The following is a 22587-nucleotide window of genomic DNA, read 5'->3' on the forward strand; positions in this document are numbered from 1 at the left end:
CCCAGCAACGGAGGGAGAAGACAGGAAAAACAGTTTCACTTAGAAATCATGCATCAGGGACTTCCCTGGTGGTGCAGTGACTGGGAATCTGCCTGCCAATGCAGGGGACACAGGCTCGAGCCCGGGTCCTGGAGGATCCCACATGCCACGGAGCAACTAGGCCCATGTGCCACAACTACTAAGCCTGTGCTCTAGAGCCTATGAGCCACAACTGTTGAGCCCGTGTGCCACAACTACTGAAGCCCGCACGCCTAGACACGCCCTGCTTGTCGCAACTAGAGAAAGCCCGCGTGCAGCAACAAAGACCCAATGCAACCAAAAATAAAATAAAAATACATTTTAAAAAAAATGAAATCATGCATCAAACAGTTTTAGCCTTGTGGCCCTGTCAGTTATAACCTTCCACATCTACGGGAGTGAGAGCAACAAAGTCATCTGGCTACCTCCTGCTGAACAGGGGCAATGTTAAAATTGAGGAGGATTAGAGGAGAGAAAGTTCTGGACTTTGACTTTAAAGAATTCTCTTGTCCAAAAGATGCTCTAGAATCCTGCAAGATATGCAGAGAGGCTTTTTCTTTTTTCTTTCTGGCTTGACATCACCTCTTCTTGTAATAGCACCTTGAGGCCATAAGGTTGCAGTTGGCAATCAGGTTCTCAGTAGTACAGAAATGTGTCTGAAACCACGTTCAGAATGGCCATCCAGCTCTATTTTGGATGCCTGAACCAGTTACTCTACTCTGATTTTTAAATGTATTCTTTTTCTTACTGGTTAAAGCAGATGTACAATGCATATCTCTGACAGGTCAGAAACAGCCTGTTCTAGTCTAAGTTAAATCATGTAAAAGCCAGAATAACTTCGCCATACCTCAATATGTGAACATTTATTCTATAATTTCCCCTTTTTGTTTGCAAATCTTTCGATAGAAAGCACTGATGATCAAAATATTTGTCACTTGATGCCAGGGTGGTTGCTGCCAGCCCTAGGTCCACCATGCCCCTCAGTGCTAGGCGTACTCTTTGTGTGTGTGTGTGTGTGCCTAATTATCCACATTGGAGGAAACTAATCAAATATAGTGAACAAGCTCAGATGTATGCTAACGAAGAAACATTTTATAGGCTCTACACTTTATCAGTTATACCAAATTGTCATTTGAACATTGTATATGTGCTTTTAGCAGTATACTCAAAGCAAGCAGTGACACATGTCATTATGAATAGTTATACTCTTGACGATAACTTCACTAAAGAATTTTCTTTCCATCCTGAACACTGGAGTTAAAAGTATGGTTAGAAGTAAAACAATAACTTTGCATTTTGATAGGAAGACAAACATTTGGTAAACAGTTCAATTAAATTAGTTGGATGGGGACTTCCATGGTGGTCCAGTGGTTAAGAATCCGCCTTCCAATGCAGGGGATGAGGGTTCGATCCCTGGTCAGGGAACTAATATCCCACCTGCTGTGGGGCAACTAAGCCCACGCGCTGCAACTACTGAAGGCGCACGCCACTAGAGAGAAACCTGCACACCACAACCCGAGAGAAGCCCGCGTGCCACAACGAAGAGCCCACGCACCACAACAAAAAGATCCTGCATGCCACACTAAGACCCAACACAGCCAAAAATAAATAAATAAATAAATATTTTTAAAATAATAATAAATAAATTAGTTGGATGGTTCTTACAGGCCTGGTCCAGATTTTTGGGTCAGCTGCCTACCACTACTGTTACCTTCTTCTCATCCTGGTATTGGTGTCATTTGTGGTCAGCAGTCTTTTCTATAGACAGTCCAATGCAGAGGCCCTTCTTAAGCGGAAAACATGAAGAGTCAATTTCCTTCAGGGACTTCCCTGGTGGTCCAGTGGCTAAGACTCCATGCTACCAATGCAGGGGGCCCGGGTTTGATCCCTGGTCAGGGAATTAGGTTCCACATGCTGCAACTAAGAGTTCACATGCCGCAACTAAAGATCCTGCATGCTGCAACTAAAAGATCCCGCATGCCACAACTAAAGATTCCGCAAGCCGCAACTAAAAGATCCCGCATGTCACAATTAAAGAGCCCACATGCCGCAACTAAAAGATCCCACGTGCCGCAACTAAAAGATCCTGCATGCCACCACTAAAGATCCCGAATGCCACAACTAAAGATCCTGCATGCTGCAACAAAGATCCCACATGCCACAACCAAGACCCAGTGCAGCCAAATAAATAAATAAATAAATAAAAGAGTCAATTTCTTTCAATTTTGCTGCACATACGCTAGTTCAAGAGTACCTGATAAGGGTCCTTTTGTCTAATTTGGAGACAGTCCTTTAAATGATGTCTTTTCCAGGGTGCATAATCTCCTAGTTGCAAGTCACAGGGCATCTGATCTTCATCCAAAGACAGATTACTGTGACTGGCTTTAGAAACAAGCTTAGAATATTATTTTAATAATTCAATTAAACTTTACAATAATGTAACATAGTAACAAGGAGCCATCTTGGACGTAGAGAATAAATACAAAACCTCAGTAAATACGAAACTTCAATATCCAAAGGTATATTATTGAAACATAATTTTTCTCTCTAACTTATCCTCATTTCTACTAAATCTAGCCAAATTAACACATTACTGACCAGGGGATTTTTGCCGAAACTAACGCCCATGCCTGGCAATTTGTTACGTAAGTGAATATTGAAACACCCGCGTCTGAGTAAATATCAGCAACTTTTTTTGCACTTAATGTATTTATTTGAAACTTTGTATACGTCTTACTAAAGCATTCTAATATTTCATTAGAGTGTGACAGGCAGTATAGCAGGCACCTCTCTGCAAGGGAACAGAACATCTATTACAAATATACCGTGTTTCATTGCACTTTCCCCTGGAAGAGCAGACTCTACAATTCCCAGCAGCATTTTTTTTTAGTCCTGTGGGTATTATTTCCTCTAGAATATGTTCTTTTATTTCACCTGATAGTCGACAAGGTGGATCTGTGTGGGGGGCTTGGAAGGACCAGGTGCAGGACTACCACTACATTCACCAGAATGGTCAGTTACCCATTCTCTAACTACTGCTAACAAAAACTGCTTGTAAGTCATTTTACTCTGTGCAATAAAGCTACAATAAATTTTAAACGCATTGAATAAACCGCAATTACTCAAATAGAAAGCCACTTTCTTAAACCATTTTCGAGTTTTCCAGAGGATACTGAAGTTTGCCAGATAGTGATTGGATCGATCAACTCCTTTCATATATCTATTATACTCTTATATACAAGTGGGCTTAGTTATCTGATGGCCAGTCCTCCTGCATTCCTTTCCTGTAGATGCTATGGAGGTGTCTTGAATAGTTGTCACCACGAGGACTAGCCTCTTGTCTTTCCATATAAGAAGAATCACTTTCCCTTCCGTAAGAATGTCATTTCTCCCCTCTGTAGATTTTTAGATTTCTCCTTTAATTGGTTTAGTAGACCACGATTCTCTCTTATTTCAGATGTGAGCACACTGTTGTAATAACTGTCTTGGAAAATATGGTGCCATGAACCAAGATAAGGTTGTAGGACCAACAATATTGTTTCTTGCAGTTTCTTTCCTTCACCCATGTGAATCTCAAGGCTGCATATATATCCAATTTCACTTTCGCTAAACATCCTGACCAAAATTCTATATTTTGTAAGTTTTCCAGGATTACAGGTTTTGAATCTGAGTTGTCCTCTCCACCTTATCATTGCCTCATCAAGTGATAGCTCTTGTTTGGGTACATAGAACAATTGAAATTTTGGCAGAAAATAATCCAAAAGAGGTTTAACTTTGAAATTCTGTCTGCAGGAAGTGGAGTTTCTGAGTTATCGTTAAAGTGAAGAAATGTCATTATTTGTTCAAACCTTCTTCTCGTCATAATCTTTGGAAAGATAGGTGTTTCAAGTAAGAGATCAGTTGACCAATGTTCTTCCCAGTGTGACTTTTTTTTTTTTTCAGAATTAAATTTTATTTCACTTTGATAGAAACCGTGAAAAAGATTTACATTTTCCCACGTTACAGCACAACAATGTCAATGGAATATTTCTTGCCATAAATTAGATCTTGCTGATTTGTGTAAGTGAAACAACAGTTTATATTCTTCAAAATAAAAGCAAAATGACTTAGTAAATGATTGTTTAAAACTGTAAATCCAGGGCTTCCCTGGTGGCACAGTGGTTGAGAGTCCACCTGCTGATGCAGGGGACACGGGTTCTTGCCCCGGTCCAGGAGGATCCCACATGCCGCAGAGCGGCTGGGCCCATGAGCCTTGGCCGCTGAGCCTGCGCGTCCGGAGCCTGTGCTCCACAACGGGAGAGGCCACAACAGTGAGAGGCCCGCGTACCACAAAAACAAAAAAACAAACAAAAAAAAAAAACACTGTAAATTCAGACATAAACATATGGCTTCATTATTAACATCCTATACCGTCCATACGAAATCATTTCCATCATCAAGTAGCACCCATTTATAAAGATGCATTCCTAACGGTGTTCTAGTCAGTTGGAACACGGCAGAAAAATTAACAGTTCAGAAATAGCAAGTGTACATTTTTGCTACATATTAAACTGGGTGGTAACTACACCATATGTATTGAGTTCTGACTAACTTTTATTACCCATAAACTTGCTTTCAAATAATGTTAACCAATAATCTGAAAAATCTATTTAAAATCAAATAATTGCTACTTTTATGTTTGCACAGAAACTCTGACTACAGTGAAAATTTCAAATAAGTCCATTGGCAGAAAAAAGTAAAGCAAATTTTTTGAATGGACTGTTCATTTCCTACAGCAGTCGGTTTCAAACATATGTGCAAAATAAGTAAACTAAAACTATGCTACGAGGCGAATCATCTTAGAGCAAATCATCTTAGAAATTACAATTTGTAAGATCAGTAAATATTTCAGAACATACTAAAATATGACTTAATTATTCTTTCAGTTAATTACAGAAAAATACAACCACAGAATTATTCTTGTTACCTGGACTGAAGATTCAAGTAACTCTGCCGGCCTAAACGGCAGACAAAGGTCCAGTTTAAGAAGTAGTGTAGAAACTTTGAAGGGATGTCTGGTTTCTTTTTACAAGTATAAGTACGTTTTCAATGCCGTCATGTCTGTGATTCAGAATGTCAAATTACAGCACGTATTGACAGCAGATGTCTATGGCAAGTAGGCAATATTTGGTCCGTTATGAAGGATAAAAAAGAAGAAAGAACACATTTCTTTTCTAGAGAGGAAAAAAGAATATTAAATAGAAATTATATTCAGGAAAGAAAAACCTGGTCCCCAAAATAAAAGGGCCATTAATTGAAGACAGCAACATTACTCTTTATTGACACTTAGAAGCATTATCCCTATTATTAGGAATAATGTAATAACACCTTATTCTTATTATGTATTATAATCATTAAGTACGTATGAACACATATATAAAAATATACGGACTTCCCTGGTGGCGCAGTGGTTAAGAATCTGCCTGCCAAGGCAGGGGACACGGGTTCAAGCCCTGGTCCGGGAAGATCCCACATGCCATGGAGCAACTAAGCCCGTGCACCACAACTACTAAGCCTGCATTCTAGAGCCCGCGAGTCACAACTACTGAGCCTTCACATCACAGCTACTGAAATTCACACGCCTAGAGCCCAAGCTCCACAACGAGAAGCCACCTCAATGAGAAGCCCACACGCCACAATGAAGAGTAGCCCCCGCTCACCGCAACTAGAGAAAGCCCGCGTGCAGCAACGAAGACCCAATGCAGCCAAAATTAAATAAATTAATTTTAAAAATATATATACAGATACTGCATGGTGACTAAGTAATCTGGGAATAAGTCCAGAGTCTAAGTTACAGCATGCATAAACTGTTTATGTCTTAACTGCTCATTTATACCTGAACAAGTTTTCATTAAGCATACTAATAATTTTCAAGGGACATAATAAAAAATCTGGTTGCAGTATTTTATTACTTTGCTGAATTACATTTGGGAGACAGAAGCTAGCTGCTTCACCTATTTTAATACTAATATATTCTGGATCATGTTACACAAATACATACATAGAAACTTAAAAGATCATAAATTTTCCATGAGGAGATTTTAGTCTGTGTCATTGGTGTGTATTTGCAAAACATTTTAACACTGCAAATATTAGAGGTTTCAAGACCGGACAAAGGAAAAAGTTTATACTCTACAATGATGATGCTGGTGTGTACTTCTCCACAAAGCCTCTTAGTGACATCAATCAACAGGAGTTAGGAGTTCATCAATGAACTGCTTGATATCCATCATTTCCTGTTGACATGAACTGTGTATCATGCCTCCATAGGTTTTGAGGGTTACATTGGCTAGATTTACCAATGTTTTTAGCCTTTCAGCAGTAAGAGAACCAAACATTAGGGGAACTAAAGGATCCAAAACTCCATGGCACTGAAGAATAGAAATGTCTCTATTCACGCCACTGATAGGACCCCGTGGAAAGGAAGCCCACAGGGGCAGCCAGCAGCTGAGGACGGTGACGCCGGCCAGCTTCTGCTGTGTGGTCAGTGACGTGTACAGAGATAAAGCTCCTCCCTGAGAAAATTCTCCCAAAATAATTCTGTTAGAAGGAATGCCATTCTTCACCTCTTGCCCTATCAAAGCTTTTACACTTTCTGCTGCCTGTTTAATTCCAGTTTCATCTTCGTGTGAATCTGGTGAAAGACCAATAATGTCAAACCAAGAAGGCATGGCCACGTCCATATTTAATGTCACAGGCATAACCAGCGCGTGCGGGCAGATGTATTTGATGTGGGCGCTTCTGATACCTGCCAAGTCTTCTGCCCACCCATGCCCTGTGTCTCCCAATCCATGAAGGAAAATCACCGCAGCAGTGGCCTTCCGGATGGCGGGCACAATGGCGGGCAGCGGGGCCGACATGTTATTGTGGCACATACACCAGCTCGACTGACCGCACATCAGAAGTGGAAGGCGGAGCGGGTGCCGGGCTGCAGCCAAGGGGGTGCGAGCACCAAGTCCGGCCCGCCCACAGGGGCACCCAGTGTGACTTTCTTATTTGGGCCATCAAAATTATTAATCCAAGAAACTTCATGTTACTACTGATTACATCACTCCATTTTAAAGCGTTATCATAATTTTTATATGATTTTTCGTTCTGCTGATGATTCAACTTTGTTTAAGTGATTAACTCACAAAAGTCGTTACCAAAAATTAATGCTGTTATTTCACTAACACTTTGTGGGTTATTACATTCAATAGTTACACCTGACACACCTGTAAAGTCTTCTAATTTCTGCCAAATGCTGTCTTCAATCCACTCTTCTGTAGAAGCAAAGGAGCATTCTCCACCACTGTTTCATTTTCACTTTCTGTACCAGAATCAATCAGTAAGGTTTTTTTGTCTTTTTGTTGGTCTAACATTCACATCGGCTGAATCAGAACTATATTCTGAAGAACTATCACTTTCCGGGACACTAGTATATATGTCGCTCAGACAATCAGAGAAAATATCTGCATAAAATTCATCAAAAAATTCTTCTTCACCCAAAATCTCGTGATGCATCATTTTTGAAAATTTTACAGTAATAAGCTTGCGTTTATAATATACACAGATTGGAACAAAAACCTAATGGAGCAAAATGTGAACGATAACAACAATCATAAGTTGTATAATAAACCCTTGATCAATTTTTTTAAATTAATTAATTAATTAATTTATTTGGCTGTGTTGGGTCTTCGTTGCTGCGCACAGGCTTTCTCTAGTTGCAGCAAGTGGGAGCTACTCTTTGTTGCAGTGCACAGGCTTCTCACTGCGGTAGCTTCTCTTGTTGTGGAGCACAGGCTCTAGGCGCACGGGCTTCAGTATTTGTGGTGCGCAGGCTCAGGAGCTGTGGCACGGTGGGCTCAGTAATCGTGGCTCACAGGCTCTAGAGCGCAGGCTCAGTAGTTGTGGCACACAGGCTTAGTTGTTCCACAGCATGTGGGATCTTCCTGGACCAGGGCTCAAACCTGTGTCCCCTGCATTGGCTGGCAGATTCTTAGCCACTGCGCAACCAGGTAAGTCCCAACCCTTGATCAATTTTAAGCTTTAACAACTTCACACAGTGATGTTAACTGTATCACTCCCTAAAAACATATTGCTACGTCTCTGGTCAATAACGTTCGGGTAACAAAAGATGTATTGGGCTTCCCTGGTGGCGCAGTGGTTGAGAGTCCGCCTGCCGATGCAGGGGACACGGGTTCGTGCCCCGGTCCGGGAAGATCCCACATGCCTGCGCGTCCGGAGCCTGTGCTCCGCAACGGGAGAGGCCACAACAGTGAGAGGCCCGCATGCCACAAAAAAAAAAGTGAAGAAACTTACAGTTTGTTATCAAAAGCAGCTCAATATTCCAGGAAAAACTATTCTCTTGACAGAGAGAGAGTAAACCAAAATCCAGCCTTGTACCAGCTCACTTTTAATAACAAATTCATCTACTTAATTAAATGCAATCTAATCTTAGCCAGTTTTAAACATGCATAAAACTCTCTTCTCAAGGTTCCTTTCCCACAACCGTTCCGTCACTTCCTATATCCGTATAAGTTTGTCCTCCTCTCTTTCCCCCTCATTTAGAAATAACTAGCTTCAGGACAAAATTACTCTTTTCCCTTAACAAAAATATCTCCATTCTTCTCACCTTCTCTTACCGACAACATGTAGCCTACTTTATTTACACACTGAAATGTTTCCCTTATTATTTCTAGTAGTTTTTAATTGCACATATATTACAATTTTTAACCCTTAAAATGAAAACCAAGAAGCAAGCAATTATGAACTGTTTGTCATACCAGTATTTCCTGACTGGCAAACTTAAGAACATATTCCATAACCTCTAAAAATATACATTTTTTTCACAGCATAATTTTTCTTCGATGTGGTAAAAGATGTGTATCTAATAAACCCAAACATCTTTAGTTTTTCTCTCATAAGAAGACAAAAGTAGGCAAACTCAGACTTGTCTGGCAGTCTGTGTCCAGTGTTTTATCTTATTAAAAAATGATCTAGACCTTCAATGAATTCTCATCATTTAACTTTCTCTTTCTAGGAGCATACTAAAAATCCCCCGGTTGTGTAAAATACACCCTAGGGAACAACTACAAGATGGAATAGAGCTCTCATTTCCCATTTTCCTTTTAGACAAAGGCTTATAGCTATAAGTTGGCCATTCCGCCAGACTTCTTCCCAAGGGACTTTCAGATGGCATTAAAGGCACCTCCCATGTTTAAAAGCAGACAAATGACTAAAGAACAACAACAAAGGAAGCAACCCAAAATGTATCAAAACGAAGGCCAACTAAACAAACAGGAACCTTTCAAAACTCAAATAAGAACAAAAGAGAACGACTTTGCTGGGTTCCCTGGTCCCACTCAACCATGACTTCCACACCAACGGCGCCACAAATGCCTCCTAACAGGCTGGAAGGTTCACAACCTTCCCCAAAAGTGTGGAATCAAGGGGCGAGTGGGGGGGGGGGCACTTCCCCAAGTGGACAAGGTGTGGCAACTCTTCTTTAAAGAAGGTTCAAGCTACAGGAGACCACGTCCTTTTCAAGGAGAGAGACGGGAGTAAGATGGGGCTCCAGCCGCTGGGACAGCCCCTCACTCTCTCCCCAGGAGGCAGCACTCCCACAGGCAAGGGCATCAAGCCCAACCCAGGGCACCCCTCCCTGCTCCGACAGCGTCAGGTGGGAGGTCGAGAGCGGGATGCACACCACAGGGGCGCCGACGTGCCTCCTGGCTGGCTCAGCCAATTTTGTTACCAAAAATTTGGTCCTAGTCCTGATGCCAAATGAGAATAACAAGGACAAGGTTTTGAGGATAAAGGAAAGACAAATTTATTGATTGCCAGCAGATGAGAAGGGTAGCAGACTAATGTCCTGAAAACTACCATCCTGCCTTCTGGGGAGAAAGCAGGTGTATTTAAAGGAAAGTCTTGGGGCTAGGGTTAAGAGGAGCAAGCAAAAACGGCAAGAAGGCCCGCCCACGTTAATCAGGAACAATGAATGCACAGTAACAAGAATTTAAGTTTTAGTTTCCAGGAACAGAGGGAGAAGACAGGAAACATTTCGCTTAGAAATCATCCATAAGTTTTAGCCTTGTGGCCCTGTTACAGTTTGATGTTATTTATTAGCTTATTAAAAGACATTATTACCCTGTATGCTATTGACTTGTGAAATACTATTATAAATGATAATTCCTGCAGTTAACCGGTGTTAAATAAATTACTGGCAAAGACAATCTCAGTCTCTGAGCATAATTTGCCCCCAACAATGAGAATTTTAAGGACTACAGAGGGGGAGAAGCTAAAGGGAGAGGAGATAAGAAAGGGCTAGAGGAGGACCGTGATGCCCCTATAGAGGTGGAAGGAAATGGGCTCCACAGCCCAAGTGGAGGGATGCGCCTAAAACAAGAGGGAAGGGGAGAAACTTAAGGACAAGAGGTAGAATGAGACATGAAGCTGACCGAGCTTGTCAGGGCCTAGATACATATTTGTTTATTTACCCAATTTACTGAGCCCAACTCCGTCCAGGTACTGGATTCCAGAAGGGCATGCACCCCATGTAACGCGAGCAGTCAGGGAAGGAGGCGAGTGGGAGCTGGGACCGAGGGAGGTGAAGCCGCCGCGGTCAGAGCTGAGTCACGGGGGTGCTAAATTAGCCCCGCGGATAAGAAGCCCCTAGCAGCGCCCACAATCCACGCGCGCTTTGAGCGGCGCCGGAAGTGGCATCACCGAGCCGGGCGTCCCCTTCAACTAAAGGCCGCGCAATCCGCCGTCCGACGGTAACCCGAGCGGCACCTGGGGAAAAAAGGCGGGAGGCCCATAAGGCGCGAGAAGAGACCACCCATCCACGTCATTACGTGAGTTACCAGAGCAGCGTAGTCGGGGACCGGCGTCTCTTCCAGCTTCCCTTTCGCCGGTTAACCTAGCTCAGGGTCACCACGCCTTCAACCCGAGGACCGCCTCACGCCCGAAGCTGCCCCCCGTAAAGATGGCGGATAGGCACGGAGGAAAAGCCGGAAGAAGGCGGGGTGGGAGGAGCCGGTAGGGGGGCGTGTCCTGGCTGCAGAGAGGTTCGGATGGGCGTGGCCAGCAGCCGCTACTGGGCTTTCCATCAAGGAGACGCACACACCGCAGCCAGCCGCGTCCCTCCGTCGTCTCCTGGGGGTGGGTCACCACTGGCTCTGCCCCTGTCCGGAAAGCTCACTCTTGGAAGGTATCACCTGAGTTTCCGAGATTTGACCGGCGTTGGGCCGCAGACCTCCAGTCCCTCGACGATGGATAGCACCCAGGAGAAACCCACGGAGTCTAGTTCCCTCGTCCCCGGGTCCGAAGAGCCTGCCGGCTTAGCCAGGGACCCCGAAGTGTTGCCTCCCAAGGAGTCGGAAGGCTGCGTCCGGCCCCTGGAGACGGCCCCCAAGAAAATCTGTGGATATTTAAGTAAGTTTGGCGGCAAAGGGCCCATCCGGGGCTGGAAATCCCGCTGGTTCTTCTACGACGAGAGGAAATGCCACCTGTATTATTCGCGGACCGCGCAGGATGCAAATCCCTTGGACAGTATCGACCTCTCCAGTGCAGTCTTTGACTGCAAGGCCGACGCCGAGGAGGGGACTTTCGAAATCAAGACTCCCAGCCGGATTATTACCTTGAAGGTAAATGGAGCAGTTTTGTTCCTTTTCAGCCGGGATGAGATCCCAGGGCACAGCAGGGCGCAGGTGGGTGGTCACAGTAAACTTACGATAATCACCGACCCTGATCAGCCCAGTGAACCCTGGGTGCCCAGGGTTTTGTACTTTCCAAAGCACATTCACACCCACTTCCTCACTGGGTTCCCACAACAAAAGCCGGGATGATGGACCCATATTACGGATCAAGAAACTGAGTCACAAAGAGATGAAGTGACTGGTCCGAGGTCACACAACTAAAAAGTGGTGTAGCCCACACTTGGAATCCCATAGCTTTTCTACCTCTCAATACTGTGCCAAAACTTTTACTTTTGGGTGTGGCTAACAATGCTGTTCCCTTAACTTTCTTACTTGGGGCTGAAGTATAGTCAAGATGAGCTTTGCCATCCTCTCGAAGGCCCGGATCCTGAATTACTTTTCTTGATGTTGTGGCCAAGGGGAATGAATGCTGAGAAAACGTTGGCAGAGATTGGGAGATAAATACTTAGGTTTCACTGATCAACCTAGATTGTTCATTGATGCACGTCTAAACCTGTCTTCTCATCAGTAGGTTTTGTTTTATTATCATATTTAACTGAGAAAGCCTGAAGCAGTGCAAAGGCCATGTGCTTTGAAATCAGACAGGCTTGGATTCAAATTCTACATCAGCTACTTACTAGCTGTGTGACTCTGGGCAAGTTAACCTCTTAGTACCTAGATAGTTTGTGAGATTTATAACAGGGTGTGTAAGCACCTGGCACATCACAAGCACCTACAAGTTGCTGAATTAATCTCAGTGCCTAGAATACAGCCTGGCATCTAGTGGGTCCTCAATAATTATTTGTTGAATGAACACACATAGTAATAGAACCAAGGTCAGAAAGTTCATGTCATGTCAAGAGGAAGTGCCCTAGAACTTAACTGGAAAGACAGATGTGGGCTAAGAGTTCTGGAATTCACACTCAACAGAGGAGAGTGTGCCAGAAGACTGCCACCTCCCTGACCCCCACCCTGTCTTCCCACACCTCCACCCCTACTTGCAGCCCACTGGGCATCTCTTGAGCCCCTTGGATATAGCCCACAGCTTTAGTTCCACTTTACTGTCTGGGCCAGGCTAGTGACCAGGCTGGGGGTGGGGGGGGGATCAGCAAAAATAATGCAAATTAGAAATTCCAGGCCAGGAGGGCAGGCATTTTAGGGTTACTTGGCTTATGGGTCATATGTCTGCTCCCACACATTGAATGCTGTCTACAGGGTCGCTAACACGTGCCTTTTACTATTCCATTGACCCGTGTGTGTGCCTGGCACTGTGCTAGGCGCTGGGGTGTGGCACAAAATCAGACCTGCCCCCTGGGGCTCAAACCACTTAAGGTCTTGTGAGAGAGGGACAGGGAGACTGGCATGCGCAGTAAAATGTTCTGTAGGGACAGTATGATAAGTCTATACCAGAAAGGTGCCGTGACAGGAAGCGTCTGTTCCACTGAGTAGGTGGGGCTATCCAGAGAGGGCCTCATGGGCCAGAGTGGGGGTGGGGTGGGAAGGGGGCAACCACACCTTGACGCTTGAAAGAGAAAATCGGTTTTCTACAAGCAGACAAGAGGGAGAAGGATATTCCAGGCCAAGAGAGCCCCATGAGTAAACATAGGAAAACATGGTACAGCCTGGAATGTCCAGGCAAATCCCAGGAGCCTGGGGTATACAGGGGCCCAAAAGATGGAGTGGAAGAGCAGAGGCCCGAGGGCAGGGCATTTGGCAGGCCAGGGAGCTTGGATTTTGTCTTATGGGCTGTGGGGAAATTGTCAGAGCCTTAAGCAAGGAAGCACTGTGAGATGAAAAAGTTGAGAAAGGTCAATCTGGCTTTTGGGTAGAGAACAAGTTAGGAGAAGGCAAGGCTGTGGTTCGGGAGTCCGTCAGGAAGTGGTCAAGAGAGAATGACGGCCAAGCTAGAGCTGTAGCAGTGGGGAGGGAGACAAATGGGGGCGGCTAAGGATGTGAGGGAGGGGTCAGGGGTGGCTTGTGTAACTGGCTGACTGCCTGGTTGGGGCAGTCGCTAACAGCAGGGAACCCAGGATGAGGAAACTGCAGGATATACATTTATATGTCCCCCTCAGTAGACTCTTAAGTTCCAAGAGGATAGGGCCGTGTGTGTGGGCTCACCAGTGCCTTCCACAGTCCCTGACACGTATAGTAGATGCTCAATATACACCTGTCCAATGAATTAATAAAATGGGTTGTTCGGGTATGGGCTGGAGCTTGTCAGCACAAGGTCATGGTGAAGCCCTGAGAGGGGCTGAGGTCTCTCGGGGAAAGTATATAGAAAGAGAAGAATGGTGGGCATCATTTTATCTGATATGATATCTCCATGACAGGCCGAGGGCCTCTTTCAGGGAGTCCCCAGCCTTGTGCACACCTCACCGTGGTCCTCTTGAGAAGGGGACTTGCCCTGGTTGCCTGCTGACGTTCTCGCATGGCCTTGATTGTGGGCAGCTCTGTGAGGCTCACCATCCACTCCCAGCACCTACCCAGCTTCTGCAGCCCAACCGATCCTAGGCTTTCTCTATGTAAGTCACAATCTCCCGGCCATAAATTACAACAAATCTCTGGTCTAGAAGTGGGAGACCCGGGTTCTGGGACCAGCTCTGCCACCACCTGCCTGGACGACCTCAAAGCCTTAGTTTCTCCATCTATGGAGGGGGCCGATCACTCCCGCCCTGCCTCCCCAGTGGAGGATCCGGCAACATCATGGATGTGAGAGTAGGTATGTGGACCATCCAGTGCTGGGAGACTAACGACCAGCATCAACCATACCTCATGTGGGCTGCCTGGAGGGTGCCACAATGTTGTATGCATATGGCTTTCCAGTCCCCAATCACATCATCCCCAAAACAGGAGAGATTCTCCCTATTCCACAAAGTCAGCTAGGACACTGAGATGTCACACAGGGAGGTAATGATGCTACTAGGGCCCCAGCCAGGTCAGAATTTCAAAGCTCTCTCCCTCTCTCTTAACACCTCCAAAATATTTTATCCAGTGAGCACATTTTGAGCACCTACTGCATGTCAGGAACTATGCTGGATACTTTACTTTCCTTACTTCATTTCACCCTCATAACCACCCTGTGAAATGAGTGTTATCATCACCATAGGACAGATGAGAAAACTGAGGCCCAGAAAGGTTAAGGAACCTCTGAGTGGGAGATCAGAGCCCGATTATCTTCTGTTGCCAAAAAGCATGTGGTGTTTCAGAGGTGTCACCTACAGTGACAATTTTTTTTTTTCTGGGAAGGAGAGAGTTGCCAAGCCTCCCATGACCTTCCTGCATCCCACACCCAGTGCCACCATGCAGGCACAGGGCCTTGCCAACTAACGCTTGTGCTTCTCAGGCCGCCACCAAGCAAGCGATGCTATACTGGCTTCAGCAGCTGCAGATGAAGCGCTGGGAGTTCCACAACAGCCCGCCTGCACCTCCCGCCGTCCCTGACGCTGCCCTGGCTGGGAATGGGCCCGCATTGCGCCTCGAGCTAGGTACCCAATGGGCTTGCCTCTTGCCCACACACCCAGGGCTCTTGGTGACCAAGCCTTTACCCTCCTTTTGGGAGTGAGTGGGAGGACCCCTCTGCTAAAGAAGCGGAGAGCCAGGGATGTGACTCAGGATGAGCTAGGGCAACACTATAGCATCAAGGGCAAGAATATGGCCTCTGAGGCCAGGCTGGCTGGGCTCAGATCCTAATCCTGTGCAGTCTTAGGCAAGTTGCTTAACCTTTCTGAGCTTCAGTTTCCTTCCCTGTAAAATGAGGTTAATAAAGAATACCTACTCCTTAGGGTTATTATGAGGATTAAATGAATCCTTACACCTTAAAGGGTTGGAACAATGCCTGCACATTGTCAGAGCTCAGTAGATATCAGTTACTATTATGATGATGACAATTACGGAAAGATCTCAAGAAATGAAACTTTCACAGAGTTGCTGTGAGGAAGGTTAATGAGAAAATGCAGTTGTTGTTGCTGCTTCTTACATAAGTGCTTTTGTGCTGTGAGTTGAGTAGATCCGTGATCTTATCCCCAGTGTTGCCGTGGGCAGAAGCTTCACCCCCGCCAGGTGGCCCACGTGATCCCAAATCCTAAAACATCCCAGCATGGAGGAGTCTGGGAGCTCATACCCCCCTACCCCCATGCTGCAGCCAGCACTGTGACCAGCAGGTTTCACACTTGAGACAGACCACCCACCGAGCTGCAGTGTGTCTAACATGCCTCACCCTCAGTTGACAGGGAAGCCCAATGGGCGAGGGCAGGACCTGTGACTGGACACCTCCTAGACCCTGGTACCCGGATGCTTTACAGACTGAGCTCATCTGCCCTTACCCTTCTCCCCACTTTTCCTTCCCTGAGTAAATGGGCTTCATTTACCTAGTTGCCCCTTCCTGGATCTCAGATAGCCAGTCCAGTCACCTGGGCTGGCCATGTCTACCCTCTGGCCTACATGTCAGATCTAGGCCCTCGCTGCTATTGCCTTGGGTCAGGCCTCAACTCTTAGCTAGAAAACCACAGCAGTCTCCTCTCCAGTGTCCCCATGTCCCAGCCTGCCACCTCAGACCCAACCTCTTCACTGTAACCCGAGCCAGCTTTCTCAAATGAGCGCCTGAGCCCCACCCCGCTTCCGTGGCCGCCCTCCATGTCCCAGGCCCAGTCCCAGCTTTTTAGCACCAGACTCAGGCCTCATCCTTCCTCATCTCACCTCTGCCTGCTCCCCCAGTGCCCGCCTCTTGCTGTGCACTTCAGCAGCACCAGAGGCATCCCTGCCCCCTCTTTGCCTGGTGAATTCCTGCTTACTCTCTATGGCCAAGCTCCACTGCCACCTCCTCCTTTTGCCAGTCTCCTCTTGGAAGCCTTCCGGGACTTTGCCTGCTGGACTCTCTGTGAGCCCTCAACACTTTTTGCAGATGGTTACATTGTGTTCTAATCACAGCGTCCTTGTCAGTCTCTGCCCCCTAGCCCTCAAGGGTGGGGGCCATGTCTTTGTCACCTGTGTCCCAAGTATCTGGTACCCTGCCATGCACATTGGATATTTGTTGAGTGAATGTGTGAGCGAATACATTGAATTTTATCATTAATGAGGAAAGGAATGCAAAGCCCTGAGCAAAATGCCGGGTACATAGTGAGTGTTCCATGTGTGAGAACTGTCCTAATAATACGGTTATTATATGTGTACCTGCACACTGGTACTGTCGTAGTAAATGCTCCTTTTATGCTTTATGATACTCATCTGTACTTTTCCCAGAGAACCTTCTGGGTGTTTTATGCTTGTAAGGACTTTCTTTGGGGAAGGGTTTGTTTGCTTTTGCTTCTGCACTTCTACTCACCCTCCCCTCCCATCTGCGGGAGAGCCAACAGCCCTGGCTGTGCGGGAAACTGCAGCCTGAGCTGACACGGTTGCCGGATCTGCCTCAGTCTAGAAGCAACAAGAAACGCCCCCAAAGACAGAATTCCTGAGTGTCCGGAAATCAGAAGAACCAGGTTATCAGAAGAATGGCTTTGGTTCAGCACACTCAGCGGGCCTCTTCTGGGCCAGCCCCTGCTGTGGGCATTGCGCCACAATGACCAGGCGCCAGTCTCCTGAGGACGCTGCAGGGAGACACAGGAAGCTGTGGTGTAGGCTTCTCCTCTGAAGCCCTTCTCGTCCCGCAGCAAGCCTTCACCCTCCTGGACCCAGGGCCCCTGTGAAACCTTCCCCAGAAAGACATTCCTGGAGCCCTGAGCAAGCTGGCAGGCCCTGGATTAGCTGTCTGGAGACAGCTGCCCCACCTCTCCAGTCTCCACCCTGTCTAGTCTTTCTAAGTGCAGTGACCGGACCCCAGCCCCAGCGTGAATGATTTTCCTTTTCTTTGTTCCCCAGAGCAAGAGGAGGCGGAGCTAGAGGAGTTCCTGTGTCCCGTGAAAACGCCCACTGGCCTTGTGGGCATGGCAGCTGCCTTGCAGCCGGTCCCTCCTATGCCCTTGGCCCTTCAGAATATCTCCCTCAAGCACCTGGGAACTGAAATACAGTAAGTGCGGTGGAGCTGAGGGGCCTGCCAGGCTGCAGGCAGCACCTTCTTTGGAGCTCACAGTGATCTGGTGTGACTCCCCTGCAGGGAGGTGGACTTGGGTTGGGGGTTAGGGGCTTTATTTTCAATTCATTACATCATTACTTTAAAATACTACATTTGTTCTGATTTTTAAAGTAGTACACATTCTTTGTAGGAAGTTAGAAACATCTAGAAAGGTATAAATTTAAAATTACCCACAGTCCTTTCACCCAGACAAGCGTTGTTAGCATCACTTTCCTCATATTTTCTATATACATATATGCATAATTGAGATCATATTCAATGTAATGGAGTGGTGGCTTCACAAATGTCTACATATGTCAAATGCATCAAATTATTCAATTTTCACATGTGTAATTTACTGTATGTCGATTACATCAGCTTCTTTTTCATTTAATAATGTGTGATATATACAATTTATATTTCCCACCGGCAGGCTTTGTTTTAAATAGTTCATAAGAAGATAGCACTATGGCCTGAGCTTTGGGGCCAAACTGCTTGCATTTGTATCCTGGCTCCACCAGTCATGGGCTGTTCTGCCCTTGGCAAGTTGTTTGATTTCTCTGTGCTTCACTTAAATTATTCGTACATATAAATACAACAGTATTTGCCTTACAAGATTAGTGTGTGTGTGTTTGGGGTGGGGAAGGGGGGTTATAAATGGGTTAATACATGTAAACTGCTTTAGAACTGTGCTTGGGGATCAGTAAGCACTTAAATATTATTCTGCTGCTACTGTTGTTGCTCTAATTGAAGGGATGGAAGCTTTTGGGAATTCAGACTGTACCTAACGCTGATCCTGTTTGGGTGGTTATTTTCTGTGTGGACTTCAGACAAACTGGGACCTCTTAGAAAGCAGAATAGATTGCTCCCTGAACTTAGATTAGAGCCCCCGCCTCGTGTGACTCAAGCAAAGCATTTCTCTCTGTCGGCCTCAGTGTTTGAATTTGCTTGGGTAACTAGCAGGGGAGTGATGCCGTTCTCAGGAGAGAAGCAGGTTTTAGGGAAAATATGATGAGTGTCCTTTAGGGTCTGCTGGCTAGAGATGGAACTACCCCACAGACATTTGGATGGAAAGGTCTAGAACTCAGGAGAGAGATCTGAGCCAGAGAGAGAGACTTGGGGGGTATGGGACCTGGTTGAGCCCCCCAGGGTGAGAGGACAAGGACGGCGCCCTGCAGGGGATCTTCCCTTGGGAGGAGCTGGAGGGCACTGGGTACATGGGGAGCCTGCTGTGGGGACAGGGGACCTGAGAAGGCCAGCCACCCAGCCAGTGTGTGTCCAGGGCGGTCTCACCAAGATTAAGCCAGGTTCGTGCCTAATGATGGCCACCCAACAACAGAAGCAGAACCGAGAACCTGCAGAGACCAAGAAAGGAAGGAAGTTTCCGAGGATCAGTCAGTTATGTGTCATAAACCACAGAAAATGTGAGACGGTTTTCCAAGTGCCCTGGCTGCTGACAGCCCTGGAAAGACCAGGGTTGCCCTTGTCTCCTGCACCCCCTTTCCCTGGTGGGTCTTGGTGCTTGCTCTTGGGTCTGCCATGAGCCCAGGTCATACTCGAGGAAGGACACTGTGCTAGGTGCTTTACACTCTCAACAAGATGTCTGGACAAACCTGTGAAGTGGTATCTAATGGTTAAGTTCTCAGACCATGGATTAGACATCCAAGTCTATTGCTCAGCCCCACCATTTACTCGTTCTGTGGCTTTGGTTACCTATCCTTTCCAAATCAAAGTTCTCACTGTGCAGTGGAGGTTATAATAGTGCTTACTTCATTGGACTGTTGTGAGGAGTAAAAGAGTTAAATGCATGTGGGTGAAGATTAGATGAGTTGAATTCCTAGGGTTTATCTTAGACCTGGCCCATGCAAGGGCCCAGTCATTGTTTGTTGTGGATATGTTCCTCATCCCATTGCAGCTGGGAAAATCCAGGCTCAGAGAGGATAAATGTCCTGCCCAAGGTTATCTATCCTTCCAGAACAAGTCCTTGTGACCACTACTCCCATGCTGACCAGGCCTTTCAGACCTAGAGCTAAACCTACACAGAAGATGATCCATGAACTGCTCCAAGCAAAGTCAGTACATTTATGAAATGGAGATGCCTCTTCCAAGCACAGTAGTTTGGCTGGGTAATGGCCACCTGGGCTGTGACAGTAGTTAGTGAGCTGCCCATCCTCAGAGGAGACGTGTGCTAGGGCTTAGAATGATCTTTGTTGCCCTGAAGTTGGGGTTTCTATGCCTTCCCACACCCCAGGGGTGACTGCTTGTGAGGCCCTAGACATATTGGGGAGGCTGCAGCCCCTGGACAAGGGGAAGTATGGGCAACAGTGATGGTCACCCCACCCAGCCAGTGCCCCTGGCCGTAGGGATGTGCCCCAGGGTCCTTGCCAAATCATGTGGCCTATGGTGTGTGAGATCCATGTAATGGGGCTCAGAAAGACACAGCACAGAGTGATACTCAGTAAATAGTGCCTCTCATGGTCATCATTCATATTAATATGACCACCACCCTTTTATTTTTAGATGAGTAAAGTAAGAACTAAGAAGAGGAAATGACTAGCCCAAGGAGTCAGGGCTCCTTATTTAAGGTCAGGTGTTAGGAGTGCTGAGTTCTAATTTCTTCTCTGTTCTAAATTTAATTGATTAATTTTACCTTCCATCAGTCATCTGTACTCTCCATTGAAGTACAATCTCACTCTTTTCCTATTCGAGACCCAACTATACCAAAAAACTGCATTTTGTTTTAAAAACAAGCTTAAGATCAAATGATAGTTCTTTGAAAAGATTACCAAAGTTGACAAACATTTATCTAGAAAGACCAGGAAAAGAAAGCAGACTCAAGTGACTAAAACCAGGAACAAGAGAGGGGACGTTACTACCAACCTTACAGAAATAAAAAGGTTTGTAAGGGAATACCATGAACAATTCTACGCTAATAAATTAGATAACTTAGATGAAATGGACAAATTCCTAGAAAGACAAATTACTGAAACTGACTCAAGAAGAAATAGAAAATCTAAATAGACCTGTAGCAAGTAAAGAGATTGAATTAGTTATCAAAAAATTACACCCCACCCCACCAACACACACACATGCACACACACAAAAACCTAGGACCAGATAACTTCACTGGTGAAGTCTACCAAACATTAAAGAATAAATACCAATTCTTCACAAACTGTACTACCACCCCCCACAAAAAAAGAGGAAAGAGCATTTCCCAATTCATTCTATAAGGCCAATATTGTCCTGATAACCAAAACCACACAAAGGTAATGTTTTGAACACCCAGAGCCTTCACCTAGACTCTCCTTATATTAATTTTGCCAGCAGTCTTCTTTTTCTAACTTCACAGAGGGCATGGACCTTCATGAATCTCAGCTTTATGTAAGAATTTCAGTTTTAACTTCATACTTTGCATGGGTCCAAAACCTTGTTTTCTTTCCTCCTTTGCAACCAAGGTTCTAGGTTTCTGGTATCAACAGTTTATTTCTGATCACAAGAAAAAATAAATGTAACTATGGGTGGTGATAGGTGTTAGCTAGACTTACTGTGGTGATCCTTTTGCAATAAGTATATGTATTAAATCAATATGTTGTACACTTGAAACTAATATAATATTACATGTCAATTATATCTCAATTTAAAAAAAGCAGTTGATCCCTGGACAAACTCATGTCCTCGCCAACTTTCACAATAATAATGCTGCAAACAAACACTTCAAAATTCAGTGTCATTTAATAATAAACATTCATTTCCTGCACATCTGGGTTCACGTGATACAGGCTAGGTTCACCTGGTCTTGGCTCCAAGCCGTTGGGAAGATCTAGGTTTCCTCCACATATTTCTCATGTTCCATGGACCAGCAGCTATGAGGCATGTTCCTCAAGAGGGCAAGCCCTACATGCAAGCACATTTTAAGCCTATATTTACATTATATCTGCCAACATCCCTTTGGCGAAAGCAAATCACATGGCTGTGCCCAAAATCAAAAGGAGGAGGGGGATGTACTCTGCTCCTGCAGAGGTGGAAGGGAAGGGGTAAATATTTGTTGAAAAGTAATTTAATCTATATATGCATCTTCCTCTTTACTTCCCACTTGAGTTTCAACTCCTTTTTTGTGTTTAGTCCCTAGGGATTTTCCCTTCCTTTTCTGAGAATTCAGCTAAATACTTTTGAAATATGTTTTGCATTTATCTAACATCTAGGTAGATGTTTGTGGAACAAGGGTTTTTCAGATATTTTGTCCACCATATTGCTAGACGTATACATCGTATGGAGGGATGATAGCGCAAAGCCAGGACTCCATCACAAGTCTACAGACTTTTTCAGCCTTTTGTTTTCTGGCCACGCTATTGCTGCCCTTTAGATAATTGACCTCCTCCTGCAGTGTTTTTCAAACTGTTGACCAGTAAGAAATACATCTTATTATATGGCTCAGTACACATATATGTAATTCACAAAATTTTAATCCTTTCTAAGTGGGGCGCATTCTGATATTTTCTATTCCATTTTTTTTAAATGCTGGTCGTGATACTAAACTGATTTTACAGTCTACCAATGGCTCACATCCTGCAGTTTGAAAAACACTGACCTAGTGAACTCTTTGGTCATTTTTTCTTCCTTGTTATTAGTTTTGGAATATGTCAACTTTTATACCTTTGCAAAGGGAAAACAAACTCAATTGAACTGCCTTTTCATCCAACTCATGAACTTCTCTGTGGCCTGTGGTGCCAGGCCAGCCTTTGGTGCTACCTAGTTCCTTCCTGCAAAACAAACATCTATTGAGTCTGTACGCTGGGCACATGT

At 45.3% G+C, this 22587-nt stretch overlaps 2 protein-coding genes and 1 long non-coding RNA gene across 4 annotated transcripts in view; 1 reads left to right on the forward strand and 2 right to left on the reverse strand.

The window, feature by feature from the left end:
• LOC116755195 overlaps nucleotides 1–11034 on the reverse strand; it is a 45551-nt gene extending 34517 nt beyond the window's left edge. Inside the window, exons 1-2 of the long non-coding RNA XR_004350263.1 lie at nucleotides 10902–11034; nucleotides 4985–5231 (exon numbers count right to left, since the gene is read on the reverse strand). This is a non-coding gene — a long non-coding RNA (uncharacterized LOC116755195). The remainder of the gene's footprint in view (nucleotides 1–4984; nucleotides 5232–10901) is intronic.
• On the reverse strand, nucleotides 5731–7755 carry LOC116755194 (acyl-protein thioesterase 1-like). The gene has a single exon (XM_032634227.1). The coding sequence runs from the start codon at nucleotides 6954–6956 to the stop codon at nucleotides 6240–6242; it is 717 nt and encodes a 238-aa protein (XP_032490118.1). The 5' UTR covers nucleotides 6957–7755; the 3' UTR covers nucleotides 5731–6239.
• TBC1D2 (TBC1 domain family member 2) overlaps nucleotides 10993–22587 on the forward strand; it is a 42375-nt gene continuing 30780 nt past the window's right edge. The window contains exons 1-3 of one of the 2 annotated variants that reach the window (XM_032634224.1): nucleotides 10993–11684; nucleotides 15079–15220; nucleotides 17589–17736. In XM_032634224.1, the coding sequence (XP_032490115.1) occupies nucleotides 11112–11684; nucleotides 15079–15220; nucleotides 17589–17736 (863 nt within the window). In that variant the 5' untranslated portion in view covers nucleotides 10993–11111. The remainder of the gene's footprint in view (nucleotides 11685–15078; nucleotides 15221–17588; nucleotides 17737–22587) is intronic. The other variant, XM_032634225.1, reaches the window with a different exon arrangement.

The sequence above is a fragment of the Phocoena sinus genome, chromosome 6 (genome assembly GCF_008692025.1).
Source record: "Phocoena sinus isolate mPhoSin1 chromosome 6, mPhoSin1.pri, whole genome shotgun sequence".
NCBI classification, from domain to species: Eukaryota; Metazoa; Chordata; class Mammalia; order Artiodactyla; family Phocoenidae; genus Phocoena; species Phocoena sinus.